Source organism: Choloepus didactylus, chromosome 7 (assembly GCF_015220235.1).
Source record: "Choloepus didactylus isolate mChoDid1 chromosome 7, mChoDid1.pri, whole genome shotgun sequence".
NCBI lineage: Eukaryota > Metazoa > Chordata > Mammalia > Pilosa > Megalonychidae > Choloepus > Choloepus didactylus.
The window spans coordinates 62,449,220-62,467,379 of NC_051313.1; the positions used below are offsets into that span (position 1 = coordinate 62,449,220).

Genomic DNA, 18,160 nt, shown 5'->3' on the forward strand with positions numbered 1-18,160 from the left:
TGGAACTCATCAGTCCTTTGAGTCTGGAAAGGGAGAAAAAAAGTAACATTCAAGATAGTCAATCCTTACCTGCTTCCCCAAATCTTCACTCAAAAAGGCTTTTGTGCAGCACTGATTTTATCTGTGAGGACAGATGCAGAGGTCTGGTTCACTGCCCAGTACCAGCTGCCAGAGAGCAGGTAATAGCATCAGTGTTTCTCTAATGAATACAATCACTGTCAGTCAGTCACACCCCTGCAATACATCCTGGAGGTTTATCCTTTTTTGTTTTAATTATAATCTATATAACACACTAAAAGAAATGTTTTATTCAAAATATAACAGAACTTTACATGGTTTTATTTACAATTACTGTTATAGAAAACAAACTTTATACAAAAAGTTTTATACAGAAAAAAATCATTGGCTAAACAAAGCCATTTATGCGTACACATACACACAGTATTTTATACATCATTATAATTACACATATTTACAAATATACTATTTAAATTATTTTACAATGTAACAAAATGAGGAGAGGCAGTTAAAAAGGCAAATAAGAATGGGAGAAAACTTGAACCAAATAGTTATTAAGTTTAAAATGCTACAAAACTATTTTCAAAAATTTAGAAAAGGAAATCATTTCTTTGCAATATCAAAACTAAGCTTTCAATATTATATTGTTGTTGTCTTTATTTTGAAAACAAGTTCTCATATGTTCAAAAATAAATATCTTGACTAGTGGCAGGTAAGCAAATCATACTGAAGACTGGAACAAGCTGCAGATACTGACTTGAGACTAAAGAGTCAGCAAGTAATAACAAATGTAGATTATCATCTAGTGATCAAAATGTGATTTTAAAAAACCTCTAATTCCCCATTTAAAACATGAGTAATTCCAAGCTTCTTTGTATCATGCAAAATCAATTAAGACTCCAAGGAATTCAGCAACTCATCTGTAATGTAGAAAAATGCTAAAGTTATGATCCTATTTTTTTGATATGGCAATTTCACAAAGTGTTACCCTTTTCAATGAGTTCTACATGGACAATAACCAGTTGTAAAGAACTACCTTTACAGAATCAGTATGTTAAGTTTGTCATTATACTCTGATTTTGACAAGAATTTAATGAAACTGGAATACTTGGGGAAAAAATAGTTAAAGAGACAAGCTAGAATGAAATGAACCACTATATGTGCTAACATGCAAGCAAATAAAATGTCAAGTATTAAATCCATTTAAAGATTGCAGATTTGTAATGGAATTTGGAAATTTCAAACTAATAAGCATCACTTCCAAGTACAAGTTAATTCTTTCATAAATTTACATTCTCTTCAAAAAAGAATGGAAATCACATTTTAAGATAATATTTGAGTAAAACAAAAAACTGTTTAATTTCTTACAGGCAGAGAAAACTTTAAAGCACAGAGAATCTGAAAAATAACCAGGCCACTTTTTTTGCCTTAAGGTATTTTTTTAAAGGTTCTTTAGAAAAAGCTTCCTCCCTAAATTTCCCATTATTTGATCTTGTGTTTCTGAATTACATAAGTAGAAATTAAAATTCACAGTAAACTACTTAACATGTTTTGAAGATCTCATTAGCAAACCAGTTGCTCTGAGAGGATACAAAAATTAACAGATAATCTAAAGACAATAATTCAGACTGGGTCAAGAAATAGGAATTCATAATTTAAAAATATTCAAAATCCTTCATACTGAGAACTATGCCCAAACATGGCTTTTATTCAGATTTAACTAAATTTCAAATTGGGTGTATTTTGTTCAAATAATTATGACTACAAATGACTGAAAAATACAGGATTGAGTTAAATATTTTTTTACAGTTTTCCTTAATTAAAAATCAAAAATACTTAAGCAATTGGCTCAGTTCTTTTAGGAAAATCCTCCCTATAACTTAAATATTATTGCCTTAATAAAACTGGACAAGAATGGCTAAAGAAACTGAGGAAAAATGTGAACACTGTCAATAATTTAAAATGGTAAATCATATCTATTTAGATGAAAATGGATTTCATATTTACGAACGATGTTATATATTTTGTCCATTTTAAAGTATTTTACCACATATTTAAAAATGTGAGAAATATTAAATTACAATGACTACACAAACTTCACTGGTTATGAAACCTATTGCTATTTAAGAATGTTTTAATTTTGTTTCATCTAAAAAAATTATTTGAACCATCAAATGGATTTCCCCCCACCTTAAACTCAACAGCAATCAAAAATGTTGAGGGAAGCTGCCATATTAATCTGCAGGAGTCACTCTGAGCATGTCCCTGGGGATGTAGTGGCCTTAGAAGCCTGCACAAGCAGCCATCCGCCAATCTATGACTGATGCAGGAACTCAACTAGATGTCTTTGACCCACTACTCACATCTTCAGTGATTAAAAACAGGCATTTATCTGCAGTTATAGTGTCAAACATTTACTAGTGTCCTGTAGTGTAACCATTAACTACCTGCATTTTGACTTTTCAAAGAGCTTCATTAACTGCTGGAATCTTTCTGAGACCTGAAAAATTGAAAATGAGTATTAATTATCAATGTTTCAGTAATATTCTTCTTCTTTGATGAAAACATTCACAAAACATGGACTAATTTTTAAGAAAATAAAGTATCTCCGTACTGTAAGTGATCACTAGTTTAACTTTTAAACACCAAATTTTATGAAACAGCAAACATTACAGAATTACCTGAGATCAAATAAGTAAATGGTAAGATGAAAACAACAAAATCTGTGTCTATTCAGTCAACTTTTTCCACAGTTTTTATTTAACCAATAAAAGTTTAACAGTCCTATATTAAGTGCCACTTTTTAAAAAGATGGTTAATGAATATGTACAAATTTTTGACATTTTAAAATCATATAATACCTAAGTATTTAGAGCAGCAAGATATATGAATCCAAAGAGATGTAAATATTGGCTACCTGATTTGGATTTTTATTCAATTTGGTGGCTAAATAAGTAAATGTTTTCACTGATGGCCCGTTTTTCTGACACTCCAATAAAATTTCCCGGTCATCATTCCTGAAGGAGAAAAAGTGTTTTTACATTAGAATAGAAGGATGACAAAAATTCCACTGCTTTAATGTCCACCAACATGGGTGATATTTTTATTAAAACTCATAAAGAAAAAGTACATATATCTAAACATCAACAAAGATTATCTCTGAGACATAAGATTATGATGATTTTAATCTTTGAGCTCATCTGTATTTCCCCAATTTTTTTACAACAGATGTATTGATTTATTTCTCCATCAACAAAATTAAAGTTTTAGAGAAGAAAATTCTGTCTTCTGGTCAACCCAAGATGGCATAAGATGCTCCAGGGTACCTGTGCTGGTCTGAATCTATTATGTACCCCAGAAAAGCCATATTCTTTTAATTCAATTTTGTGGGTGCAGACCTATTGTTGGTGTGATCTTTTGATTAGGTTGTTTCTATGGAGTTGTGACCCTGTCCATTCAAGGTGGGTCTTAATTAGTTTACTGGCATCCTCTATGAGGATAAAAAGCAGAGACATTCTGAAGAGAGCAGAGAGACACTCAGAAAGAAAACACCCTGAGACATTTGAGACAGCCGTTGAAACCACAACCAGATGCTAAGCTAAGAGATGAAGCAGAGTTTGTCCCAGAGAAGCTAAGTGATAACCCACAGATGCTTAAGGAGAAAGCCACTGCAATCAGATGCTGAAAGCAATGCAACTCAGGGACAAAGGACCAGGAGACGCCAGCCATATGTCTTCCCAGACGACAAAGGTGTTCCAGAGAGAAGGTATCTACCTCTTGATGCCTTAATTTGGACATTTTCATGGCCTTAAAACTGTACATTTGTGAACAATTGTAAAAGTCAATCCGAGTCACCGAGGAGGCGGGGCAAGATGGCAGACTGGTGAGCTGTATGTTTTAGTTACTCCTCCAGGAAAGTAGGTAAAAAGCCAGGAACTGCGTGGACTGGACACCACAGAGCAATCTGTCTTTGGGCATACTTCATACAACACTCATGAAAACGTGGAACTGCTGAGATCAGCGAAATCTGTAAGTTTTTGCGGCCAGGGGACCCGCGCCCCTCCCTGCCAGGCTCAGTCCCGGGGGAGGAGGGGCTGTCAGCTCCAGGAAGGAGAAGGGAGAATTGCAGTGGCTGCTCTCATCGGAAACTCATTCTACTGATTCAAACTCCAACCATAGATAGACTGAGGCCAGACACCAGAGACTCTGAGAGCAGCCAGCCCAGCAGAGAGGAGACGGGCATAGAAGGAAAACAACACGAGAAGCTCCAAAGTAAAAGCAGAGGATTTTTGGAGTTCTGGTGAACACAGAAAGGGGAAGGGCGGACATCAGGCCTTGAGGCGCATATGCAAATCCCGAAGCAAGGCTGATCTCTCTGCCCAGGGCACCTTTCCTTAATGGCCCTGGTTGCTTTGTCTATTAGCATTTCAATAACCCATTAGATCTCTGAGGAGGGCCGTTTTTTTTTTTTTTTTTTTTTTTTTTTAAATCCTTTTTGCTTTTTCTAAAACAATTACTCTAAGAAGCTCAATACAGAAAGCTTCAAAGAATTGAAATTTGGGCACGTCAAGTCAAGAGTCAAGAGCAGAAATAAGAGAGCTCTGAGACAAAAGGCAATAATCCAGTGGCTGAGAAAATTCACTAAACAACACAACTTCCCAAGAAAAGGGGGGTGTCCGCTCACAGCCACCATCCTGGTGGACAGGAAACACTCCTGCCCATCGCCAGCCCCATAGCCCAGAGCTGCCCCAGACAACCCAGTGTGACGGAAGTGCTTCAAATAACAGGCACACACCACAAAACTGGGCGTGGACATTAGCCTTCCCTGCAACCTCAGCTGAATGTCCCAGAGCTGGGAAGGGGGAGCAGTGTGAATTAACAGAGCCCCATTCAGCCATCATTTGAGCAGACTGGGAGCCTCCCAACACAGCCCAGCAGCCCAGAACTGCCCTGGGGGGACGGCACTCACCTGTGACATAGCACAGTCATCCCTCAACAGAGGACCCGGGGTGCACAGCCTGGAAGAGGGGCCCACTTGCAAGTCTCAGGAGCCATACGCCAATACCAAAGACTTGTGGGTCAGTGGCAGAGACAAACTGTGGCAGGACTGAACTGAAGGATTAGACTATTGCAGTAGCTTTAAAACTCTAGGATCATCAGGGAGATTTGATTGTTAGGGCCACCCCCCCTCCCCGACTGCCCAGAAACACGCCCCACATACAGGGCAGGCAACACCAACTACACACGCAAGCTTGGGACACCAATTGGGCCCCACAAGACTCACTCCCCCACTCACCAAAAAGGCTAAGCAGGGGAGATCTGGCTTGTGGAGAACAGGTGGCTCGTGGACGCCACCTGCTGGTTAGTTAGAGAAAGTGTACTCCACGAAGCTGTAGATCTGATAAATTAGAGATAAGGACTTCAACTGGTCTACAAACCCTAAAAGAACCCTATCAAGGACAGCAAATGCCACAAGGCCAAAAACAACACAAAATTATAAAGCATATGAAAAAACCAGACGATATGGATAACCCAAGCCCAAGCACCCAAATCAAAAGACCAGAAGAGACACACCTAGAGCAGCTACTCAAAGAACTAAAGATGAACAATGAGACCCTAGTACGGGATATGAAGGAAATCAAGAAGACCCTAGAAGAGCATAAAGAAGACATTGCAAGACTAAATAAAAAAATGGATGATCTTATGGAAATTAAAGAAACTGTTGACCAAATTAAAAAGATTCTGGACACTCATAGTACAAGACTAGAGGAAGTTGAACAACGAATCAGTGACCTGGAAGATGACAGAATGGAAAATGAAAGCATAAAAGAAAGAATGGGGAAAAAAATTGAAAAACTCGAAATGGACCTCAGGGATATGATAGATAATATGAAGCGTCCGAATATAAGACTCATTGGTGTCCCAGAAGGGGAAGAAAAGGGTAAAGGTCTAGGAAGAGTATTCAAAGAAATTGTTGGGGAAAACTTCCCAAATCTTCTAAACAACATAAATACACAAATCATAAATGCTCAGCGAACTCCAAATAGAATAAATCCAAAAAAACCCACTCCGAGACATATACTGATCACACTGTCAAACATAGAAGAGAAGGAGCAAGTTCTGAAAGCAGCAAGAGAAAAGCAATTCACCACATACAAAGGAAACAGCATAAGACTAAGTAGTGACTACTCAGCAGCCACCATGGAGGCGAGAAGGCAATGGCACGATATATTTAAAATTCTGAGAGAGAGGAATTTCCAGCCAAGAATACTTTATCCAGCAAAGCTCTCCTTCAAATTTGAGGGAGAGCTTAAATTTTTCACAGACAAAGAAATGCTGAGAGAATTTGCTAACAAGAGACCTGCCCTACTGGAGATACTAAAGGGAGCCCTACAGACAGAGAAACAAAGACAGGACAGAGAGACTTGGAGAAAGGTTCAGTACTAAAGAGATTCGGTATGGGTACAATAAAGGATATTAATAGAGAGAGGGAAAAATATGGCAAACATAATCCAAAGGATAAGATGGCCGATTCAAGAAATGCCTTCACGGTTTTAACGTTGAATGTAAATGGATTAAACTCCCCAATTAAAAGATATAGATTCGCAGAATGGATCAAAAAAAATGAACCATCAATATGTTGCATACAAGAGACTCATCTTAGACACAGGGACACAAAGAAATTGAAAGTGAAAGGATGGAAAAAAATATTTCATGCAAGCTACAGCCAAAAGAAAGCAGGTGTAGCAATATTAATCTCTGATAAAATAGACTTCAAATGCAGGGATGTTTTGAGAGACAAAGAAGGCCACTACATACTAATAAAAGGGGCAATTCAGCAAGAAGAAATAACAATCGTAAATGTCTATGCACCCAATCAAGGTGCCACAAAATACATGAGAGAAACATTGGCAAAACTAAAGGAAGCAATTGATGTTTCCACAATAATTGTGGGAGACTTCAACACATCACTCTCTCCTATAGATAGATCAACCAGACAGAAGACCAATAAGGAAATTGAAAACCTAAACAATCTGATAAATGAATTAGATTTAACAGACATCTACAGGACATTACATCCCAAATCACCAGGATACACATACTTTTCTAGTGCTCACGGAACTTTCTCCAGAATAGATCATATGCTGGGACATAAAACAAGCCTCAATAAATTTAAAAAGATTGAAATTATTCAAAGCACATTCTCTGACCACAATGGAATACAATTAGAAGTCAATAACCATCAGAGACTTAGAAAATTCACAAATACCTGGAGGTTAAACAACACACTCCTAAACAATCAGTGGGTTAAAGAAGAAATAGCAAGAGAAATTGCTAAATATATAGAGACGAATGAAAATGAGAACACAACATACCAAAACCTATGGGATGCAGCAAAAGCAGTGCTAAGGGGGAAATTTATAGCACTAAATGCATATATTAAAAAGGAAGAAAGAGCCAAAATCAAAGAACTAATGGATCAACTGAAGAAGCTAGAAAATGAACAGCAAACCAATCCTAAACCAAGTAGAAGAAAAGAAATAACAAGGATTAAAGCAGAAATAAATGACATAGAGAACAAAAAAACAATAGAAAGGATAAATATCACCAAAAGTTGGTTCTTTGAGAAGATCAACAAGATTGACAAGCCCCTAGCTAGACTGACAAAATCAAAAAGAGAGAAGACCCATATAAACAAAATAATGAATGAAAAAGGTGACATAACTGCAGATCCTGAAGAAATTAAAAAAATTATAAGAGGATATTATGAACAACTGTATGGCAACAAACTGGATAATGTAGAAGAAATGGACAATTTCCTGGAAACATATGAACAACCTAGACTGACCAGAGAAGAAATAGAAGACCTCAACCAACCCATCACAAGCAAAGAGATCCAATCAGTCATCAAAAATCTTCCCACAAATAAATGCCCAGGGCCAGATGGCTTCACAGGGGAATTCTACCAAACTTTCCAGAAAGAACTGACACCAATCTTACTCAAACTCTTTCAAAACATTGAAAAAAATGGAACACTACCTAACTCATTTTATGAAGCTAACATCAATCTAATACCAAAACCAGGCAAAGATGCTACAAAAAAGGAAAACTACCGGCCAATCTCCCTAATGAATATAGATGCAAAAATCCTCAACAAAATACTTGCAAATCGAATCCAAAGACACATTAAAAAAATCATACACCATGACCAAGTGGGGTTCATTCCAGGCATGCAAGGATGGTTCAACATCAGAAAAACAATCAATGTATTAAAACACATTAAAAACTCGAAAGGGAAAAATCAATTGATCATCTCAATAGATGCTGAAAAAGCATTTGACAAAATCCAACATCCCTTTTTGATAAAAACACTTCAAAAGGTAGGAATTGAAGGAAACTTCCTCAACATGATAAAGAGCATATATGAAAAACCCACAGCCAGCATAGTACTCAATGGTGAGAGACTGAAAGCCTTCCCTCTAAGATCAGGAACAAGACAAGGATGCCCGCTGTCACCACTGTTATTCAACATTGTGCTGGAAGTGCTAGCCAGGGCAATCCAGCAAGACAAAGAAATAAAAGGCATCCAAATTGGAAAAGAAGAAGTAAAACTGTCATTGTTTGCAGATGATATGATCTTATATCTAGAAAACCCTGAGAAATCAACGATACACCTACTAGAGCTAATAAACAAATTTAGCAAAGTAGCGGGATACAAGATTAATGCACATAAGTCAGTAATGTTTCTATATGCTAGAAATGAACAAACTGAAGAGACACTCAAGAAAAAGATACCATTTTCAATAGCAACTAAAAAAATCAAGTACCTAGGAATCAACTTAACCAAAGATGTAAAAGACCTATACAAAGAAAACTACATAACTCTACTAAAAGAAATAGAAGGGGACCTTAAAAGATGGAAAAATATTCCATGTTCATGGATAGGAAGGCTAAATGTCATTAAGATGTCAATTCTACCCAAACTCATCTACAGATTCAATGCAATCCCAATCAAAATTCCAACAACCTACTCTGCAGACTTGGAAAAGCTAGTTATCAAATTTATTTGGAAAGGGAAGATGCCTCGAATTGCTAAAGACACTCTAAAAAAGAAAAACGAAGTGGGAGGACTTACACTCCCTGACTTTGAAGCTTATTATAAAGCCACAGTTGCCAAGACAGCATGGTACTGGCACAAAGATAGACATATAGATCAATGGAATCGAATTGAGAATTCAGAGATAGACCCTCAGATCTATGGCCGACTGATCTTTGATAAGGCCCCCAAAGTCACCGAACTGAGCCATAATGGTCTTTTCAACAAATGGGGCTGGGAGAGTTGGATATCCATATCCAAAAGAATGAAAGAGGACCCCTACCTCACCCCCTACACAAAAATTAACTCAAAATGGACCAAAGATCTCAATATAAAAGAAAGTACCATAAAACTCCTAGAAGATAATGTAGGAAAACATCTTCAAGACCTTGTATTAGGAGGCCACTTCCTAGACTTTACACCCAAAGCACAAGCAACAAAAGAGAAAATAGATAAATGGGAACTCCTCAAGCTTAGAAGTTTCTGCACCTCAAAGGAATTTCTCAAAAAGGTAAAGAGGCAGCCAACTCAATGGGAAAAAATTTTTGGAAACCATGTATCTGACAAAAGACTGATATCTTGCATATACAAAGAAATCCTACAACTCAATGACAATAGTACAGACAGCCCAATTATAAAATGGGCAAAAGATATGAAAAGACAGTTCTCTGAAGAGGAAATACAAATGACCAAGAAACACATGAAAAAATGTTCAGCTTCACTAGCTATTAGAGAGATGCAAATTAAGACCACAATGAGATACCATCTAACACCGGTTAGAATGGCTGCCATTAAACAAACAGGAAACTACAAATGCTGGAGGGGATGTGGAGAAATTGGAACTCTTATTCATTGTTGGTGGGACTGTATAATGGTTCAGCCACTCTGGAAGTCAGTCTGGCAGTTCCTTAGAAAACTAGATATAGAGCTACCATTCGATCCAGCGATTGCACTCCTCGGTATATACCCGGAAGATCGGAAAGCAGTGACACGAACAGATATCTGCACGCCAATGTTCATAGCAGCATTATTCACAATTGCCAAGAGATGGAAACAACCCAAATGTCCTTCAACAGATGAGTGGATAAATAAAATGTGGTATATACACACGATGGAATACTACGCGGCAGTAAGAAGGAACGATCTGGTGAAACATATGACAACATGGATGAACCTTGAAGACATAATGCTGAGCGAAATAAGCCAGGCACAAAAAGAGAAATATTATATGCTACCACTAATGTGAACTTTGAAAAATGTAAAACAAATGGTTTATAATGTAGAATGTAGGGGAACTAGCAGTAGAGAGCAATTAAGGAAGGGGGAACAATAATCCAGGAAGAACAGATAAGCTATTTAACGTTCTGGGGATGCCCAGAAATGACTATGGTCTGTTAATTTCTGATGGTTGTAGTAGGAACAAGTTCACTGAAATGTTGCTATATTATGTAACTTTCTTGGGGTAAAGTAGGAACATGTTGGAAGTTAAGCAGTTATCTTAGGTTAGTTGTCTTTTTCTTACTCCCTTGCTATGGTCTCTTTGAAATGCTCTTTTATTGTATGTTTGTTTTCTTTTTAACTTTTTTTTCATACAGGTGATTTGAAAAAAGAAGGGAAAGTTAAAAAAAAAAAAAAAAGAAAAAAGACAAACAAGGGAAAAAAAAAAAAAAAAAAAAAAAAAAGATGTAGTGCCCCCTTGAGGAGCCTGTGGAGAATGCAGGGGTATTCGCCTACCCCACCTCCATGGTTGCTAACATGACCACAGACATAGGGGACTGGTGGTTTGATGGGTTGAGCCCTCTACCATAAGTTTTACCCTTGGGAAGACGGTTGCTGCAAAGGAGAGGCTAGGCCTCCCTGTATTTGTGCCTAAGAGTCTCCTCCTGAATGCCTCTTTGTTGCTCAGATGTGGCCCTCTCTCTCTGGCTAAGCCAACTTGAAAGGTGAAATCACTGCCCTCCCCCCTACGTGGGATCAGACACCCAGGGAAGTGAATCTCCCTGGCAACGTGGAATATGACTCCCAGGGAGGAATGTAGACCTGGCACCGTGGGACGGAGAACATCTTCTTGACCAAAAGGGGGATGTGAAAGGAAATGAAATAAGCTTCAGTGGCAGAGAGATTCCAAAAGGAGCCGAGAGGTCACTCTGGTGGGCACTCTTATGCACACTTTAGACAACCCTTTTTAGGTTCTAAAGAATTGGGGTAGCAGGTGGTGGATACCTGAAACTATCAAACTACAACCCAGAACCCATGAATCTCGAAGACAGTTGTATAAAAATGTAGCTTATGAGGGGTGACAATGGGATTGGGAAAGCCATAAGGACCAAACACCACTTTGTCTAGTTTATGGATGGATGTGTAGAAAAGTAGGGGAAGGAAACAAACAGACAAAGGTACCCAGTGTTCTTTTTTACTTCAATTGCTCTTTTTCACTCTAATTATTATTCTTGTTATTTTTGTGTGTGTGCTAATGAAGGTGTCAGGGATTGATTTAGGTGATGAATGTACAACTATGTAATGGTACTGTAAACAATCGAAAGTACAATTTGTTTTGTATGACTGCGTGGTATGTGAATATATCTCAATAAAATGATGATTAAAAAAAAAAAAAAAAAAGTCAATCCATTTCTGGTACACTGCATTCCTGGCAGCTTTAGCAAACCAGAACAGTGCCATTACCCTACAGAATCTTTAAACAACTAGTAAAAACTGACCAAGTCATCTTCCTCAAAATTCCAGAAAATAGCTGAAGGGTTGCAGTTAACTGGGGGAGTGTCAAATCAAGAAAACACAGCTTAAAAATGTAAGAGAAAAGCTTGTAGTGCCCTTGCTGGTCCTTCCCATCCATCCTTTCCCCAGTGCAGTATGAGCCCTGAGGTAGCAGGGTAACACCCATATTGGGAGCCTGAGTGTTGGTGCTAAGCTACAGGGTGGCAGCCAGAAAGATTAAACCAGGAAACTCATCTCTGGCTCACTCTCTCAGAAATTGCCCTGTAGGCAGAAGGAGCTTGTAGACAGTTTAAGCAGTGTAAGAAACAATTAAATAAACAATTAAGTAACCTATTGGATAAGAGGGCTGACCCTGAAGGAAAGTACTAGTCAATGTACAGCCAGTTTTCAAAGACTGTGAAAGGTGTTTTTTTGCATTGGTTTGTTTTTGTTAACTCCTGGAACTCAAGGCAATCTCGTGATAATACTAGGTGGATAAAAACCTAAAGAACAGAGAGCACGGGGGCTAAATCTCAGGGTTAACACATTAAAATACTAAAATGTACAGTGTGCAACAACAGATTACAACACAGAAAAAGAAACAGGAAATGACAGCACATCCAAAGGAAGAAGATAAAAATTCACAAACCATCAATGAAGAAAACCAGACTTTGGACATACAGGACAAAGATTTAAAACATGACCATCGATATGCTCAAGGAGACAAGGAAAACACAAAGAAAGAACTAAAGGATAACAGGAAAACGATAGGTGAATAATGTGAGAATCTCAATAAAGAGAAAGAAAATCTTAAAAAGGAACCAAAGAGAAATACTGGAGACCACAATAACTGAAATGAGAAATTTCCTAGAGGGTTTCGACAGCACGTGGGAGCTGGCAAAACAATCAGTGAACCTGAAGAAAAGACAACTGAAATGATTCAGGCTGAGAGACAGAAAGAACAAAGAATGAAAAAGAGTGAACAGAGGCTAAGAGACCTGTGGGGCACCATCAAATGTATCAGTATATGTATCAGAGGAGTCCAAGAAGAGAAAAAAAGGAGCAGAGGAAATATTAAAGAAACAATGACAGAAAACATCCCCAATTTAACAAAAGACAAATCTATAAACATTCAAGAAGTCCAACAAACTCCAAACAGATAAATTCGAAGAAAGTCACACCTAGACACACACTAGTCAAATTGTCGAATGCCAAGGACAAAGAGAGAGTTCTGAAAGCTGGTAGAGAAAAGCAATGTGTTATATACAATGGAGCCACAATAAGATAATAAGTGTCAATTTCTCTTCAGAAATCATGGTGGCAAGAAGGCAGTGGGATGAAATATTTCAAGTGTTGAAAGAAAACAACTGCCAAGCAAGAATATTATAAATAGCAAGACTGCCTTTGAAAAATGAAGGGGAGAGTGAGGTATTCTCAGATAAACAAAAGCTGAGGGAATTTATCACCGCTAGACTTGCCTCACAAGCAAGGCTAAAAGGTAGTTCTTCAGATTGAAAGGAAAGGATGCTATACAGTGGTTCAAAGCAGCATAAAGAAATAAAGGCCTGCAGTAAAAGTAAACATTTGGGAAATTATAAATGCCACATTATTGTAGTATACAGTTTGATATGTAATTCCACTTCCTACAGGAGCTAAAATGCAAACGCATAAAAAGTAGTGATAAACCTGTGGTTTTGGATATACAATCTACAAAGATGTAAATGGTACCAAGTACAAAAGAAAGGTAAGGGAACAGAGAAAAAGGAACACTGCTTCTGAACAATATTGAAGTTAAGCTGGTATGAAAACAAATGTGATTGTTGTAGATTTATGAAGTTAAATTTAAGATGTAAGGTAACCACAGAGGAAATATATGAAAAATACATAGAAGGAAATAAGAAGGGAATAAAAACAGTATTAAAGGAAGAATTAAGGGTCAAAAAAGGTATAAGACGAAAATGTTCTAAAATTGATCTTGGGGTTGTATGCAAAATTATGTGATGATACTGAGAGCCAGAGATTGTATACTCCAGATGGTTTGAATGGTGTGTGAATATTAACTCAATAAAACTGCATTAGGGGTATTCGCCTACCCCACCTCGATGGTTGCTAACATGACCACAGACATAGGGGACTGGTGGTTTGATGGGTTGAGCCCTCTACCATAGGTTTTACCCTTGGGAAGACTGTTACTGCAAAGGAGAGGCTAGGCCTCCCTATGGTTGTGCCTAAGAGCCTCCTCCCGAATGCCTCTTTGTTGCTCAGATGTGGCCCTCTCTCTCTAGCTAAGCCAACTTGAAAGGTGAAATCACTGCCCTCCCCCCTACGTGGGATCAGACACCCAGGGGAGTGAATCTCCCTGGCAACGTGGAATATGACTCCCAGGGAGGAATGTAGACCTGGCATCGTGGGACGGAGAACATCTTCTTGACCAAAAGGGGGATGTGAAAGGAAATGAAATAAGCTTCAGTAGCAGAGAGATTCCAAAAGGAGCCGAGAGGTCACTCTGGTGGGCACTCTTACGCACACTTTAGACAACCCTTTTTAGGTTCTAAAGAATTGGGGTAGCTGGTGGTGGATACCTGAAACTATCAAACTACAACCCAGAACCCATGAATCTCGAAGACAGTTGTATAAAAATGTAGCTTATGAGGGGTGACAATGGGATTGGGAAAGCCATAAGGACCACACTCCACTTTGTCTAGTTTATGAATGGAGGAGTAGAAAAATAGGGGAAGGAAACAAACAGACAAAGGTACCCAGTGTTCTTTTTTACTTCAATTGCTCTTTTTCACTCTAATTATTATTCTTGTTATTTTTGTGTGTGTGCTAATGAAGGTGTCAGGGATTGATTTAGGTGATGAATGTACAACTATGTAATGGTACTGTGAACAATCGAAAGTACGATTTGTTTTGTATGACTGCGTGGTATGTGAATATATCTCAATAAAATGAAGATAAAAATAAAAAATAAAACTGCATTAAAAAAAAGTATAAGACTTGCAAAGATCAAATTGCAGAAGGGCAGAAGAAAGTTCTGCAATTTTCAGTAATTACTTTAAATACAAATGGCTCAACACCCCAGACAAAAGGCAGAAGCTGGCAAAATGGATTTAAAAGCTTGATGCCTACTTACGCTGTCTAAAAGAAACTCACCTGAAATTCAAAGACACAAGTAGGTTGAAAGTGAAAGGATGGAAGAAATACACCATGCAAAGAATAATCAAGAAAGATATTACAAAGAACAAGGGCAGTCATTATATACTGATAAAGGGATCAAATCAACAAGAAGACATATTTATAAATATATATGTTTCTAATGGCAGAGTCCCAAAATATATGAAGCAAATAATGGAGTAGGACCTCAATATACAACTTTCAATAACGGGTAGAACATCTAGACAGAGATCAATAAGGAAATATAAGATTACAAGACTTGAGCAATATTACAAACCAACTAGACCTAATAGACACATATAGAACACTTCACCCAACAACAGAACACACAATCTTCTGTAGGGCACATGGGCCATTCTCCAGGATAGACCACTTGGTAAGTCACAAAACAAGTTTCAATAAATTTAAAAATATCATACAATGTATCTAATCCAACCATAAGGGAATGAAGCTAGAAATCAGTAACAGAGGAAGAAGTGGAAAATTCAAAAATATGTGGAAATCAAACAATGCACCCCAAACAACCAATGGGTCAAAGAAAACAATCACAAGGGAAATCAAGAAATACCATGAGGCAGATGAAAACGAAAATACAACATACCAACAGTTATGGGATGCTGCAAAGGCAGTGCTCAGAGGGAAATATATAGCTCTAAATGCTTATATTAAAAAGAAAGATCTCAAATCAGAGACCTAATCTCACAACTAAAGGATCTAGAAAAGGAAGAGCAAACTAAACCCAAAGTAAGCAGAAGGTAGGAATTAAAGTTTAGAGTGGAGATAAATGAGCTAGAGAGAAAAAACAAAACAAAACAACAGAGAGAATCAACAAAGCCAAAAGTTGGTCTTCGCAAAGATCAATTAAAAAAATTTCTTTTTAGTTAGATTGACAAAGATCTCAACAGACCAACAGCATGTAAAGAGATTGTTATTCAACATTGTGCTAGAAGTTCTAGCTAGAGAACTAGAAAAAGAAATAAAAGGCATCCAAATTGGAAAGAAAGAAGCAAAACTTTCCCTATTTGCAGATGACATGATACTATACGTAGAAAATCCTGAAAAATCCAAAACAAAGCTACTAGAGCTAATAAATGAATTCAGCAAATTGGCAGGGTACAAGATCACCATGTAAAAATCAGTAGTGTTTCTATACACTAGCAATAAACAACCCAAAAAGGATATAAAAGAAAAAATATCGTTTACAACAGCAACTAAAAGAATCAAATATCTAGGAATTAATTTAACCAAAGATGTGGACTTCTATATGGAAAGCTACAAAACATTATTGAAAGAAATCAAAACTTCTATTAATGGAAAGAATTCTGTGTTCATGGATTGGAAGTCTAAATATTAAGATGTCAGTTCTACCCAAAGCAATTTACAGATCCAACATAATCCTGATCAAAATTCCAACAGCATTCTTTACAGAAATGGAAAAACCAATTATCCAATCTATTTGGAAGTGACGAGTCCCAAATGCCAAAGCCATCCTGAAAAAGAACGAAGTCAGAGGACTCACATGTTGCAGTTATAAAACTTATTACAAAGCTACAATAATCAAAACAGCACGGTACTAGCACAAGGACAGACTTAGAGACCAATGGAATTGGACTAACAGTTTAGAAATAAACCTCACACCTACAGCCAATTGAGTCTTGACAAAGGTGCCAAGTCTACTGAATGGGGGAAAGAACAGTTTCTTCAACAAACGGTGCTGGGCAAAGTGGATATCCACAGACAAAAGAATGAAGTTGAACCCCTACCTCACACCATGCACACAAGTTAACTCAAAATTGATAAAGACTTAAATATAAGAACCAAATCCATGAAATCCCAGAAGGAAACATAGGGAAACATCTTCAGGACCTTGTGTTAAGCAATGGTTTCTTGGACTTTACACCAGAAGCATAGGCAACAAAAGAAAAAATAAACTGCACTCCATCAAAATTAAAAACTTTTGTGCATCAAAAGACTTCATCATGAAAGTAGAAAGACAACTTAGAGAATGGGAGAAAGTATTTGGAAACCACATACCCCATAAAAGTTTACTATCCAGAATATATAAAGAACTCCTACAACTCAATAATACAAAGAAAAACACATTTTAAAATGGACAAAAGACTTGAATAGACATTTTTCCAAAGAGGAAATACAAATGGCCAAAAAGCAAATGAAAAGATGCTCAACATCATGAGCTATTGGGGAAATGCAAATCAAAACCACAATGAGAGATCATTTCATAACTATCAGAATGGCTACTATTTAAAAAAAAAACAGAGAAAACTACAAATGTTGGAGAGGATGTGTAGAAACAGTACACTAAATCACTACTGGTGGGGATGCAACTACTGTGAAAAACAGTTTGGCAGTTCCTCAGAACATTAACAATAGAATTACCGTATGTCCCAGCAATCCCACTTCTAGGTAAATACCCAAAAGAATTGAAAGCAGGGACTAAAACAGATTTTTGTACACTGATGTTCATAGTGGCATGATCCATAATTTCCAAAAGATGGAAGCAATCCAAGTGTCCATAAAAAGATGAATGGATAAACAAAATGTGGTATACAAACACACATATTATTCAGCTATAAAAAGAAATGAAATTGATACATGTAACAAAATGGAAGGACCATGAAGAAGACATGTTTAGTGAAATAAGCCAGACACAAATAAACAAATATTGTATGATCTCAATGATATGAAATAATTAGAATAAACAAATCCATAGACTCAGAAACTGAAATACAAGTTACCATGGGCTGGAATGGGGATAGAAAATGGGGAGTTAATGCTTAACTGGTTTGGTAATTAAGAGTTTCTGTTTTGGTTGATGGAAAATTTTGGTTATGTCTGGTGGTGACGGTAGCACAACATTGAGGATGTAATTAATACCACTGAATTACATATTTGAATGTGGTTAAAAAGGGAGATTTTATGTTTTATATATATTCTCTAGAATAAAAAATTTAAAAGAAAAACCATAGGACTGCACAACACTGTGCCGCTTTGAAAATGTTATGGACACTAGAAGAGCCATGATCTTTAAATCCAATCTTGTTGGGTGGAACCTTTTGATTAGGTTGCTTCCATGGAGATGTGACCCACCCAACTGTGGGTGGGAACCCTGATTATATCATTTCCATGGAAAAGTGA

General features: G+C 37.2%; 1 protein-coding gene across 5 annotated transcripts in view; it reads right to left on the minus strand.

Moving 5' to 3' along the window:
- Positions 1-407: 407 nt before the first annotated feature.
- CASP8AP2 (caspase 8 associated protein 2) overlaps positions 408-18,160 on the minus strand; it is a 72,760-nt gene continuing 55,007 nt past the window's right edge. For 4 of the 5 annotated variants that reach the window (XM_037844094.1, XM_037844095.1, XM_037844096.1 and 1 more), the window contains 3 exons: positions 2,936-3,035; positions 2,466-2,518; positions 408-938 (listed from right to left, as the gene is read on the minus strand). In XM_037844094.1, the coding sequence (XP_037700022.1) occupies positions 935-938; positions 2,466-2,518; positions 2,936-3,035 (157 nt within the window). In that variant the 3' untranslated portion in view covers positions 408-934. Of the gene's footprint in view, positions 939-2,461; positions 2,519-2,935; positions 3,036-18,160 lie in introns of those variants that run through there. The other variant, XM_037844098.1, reaches the window with a different exon arrangement.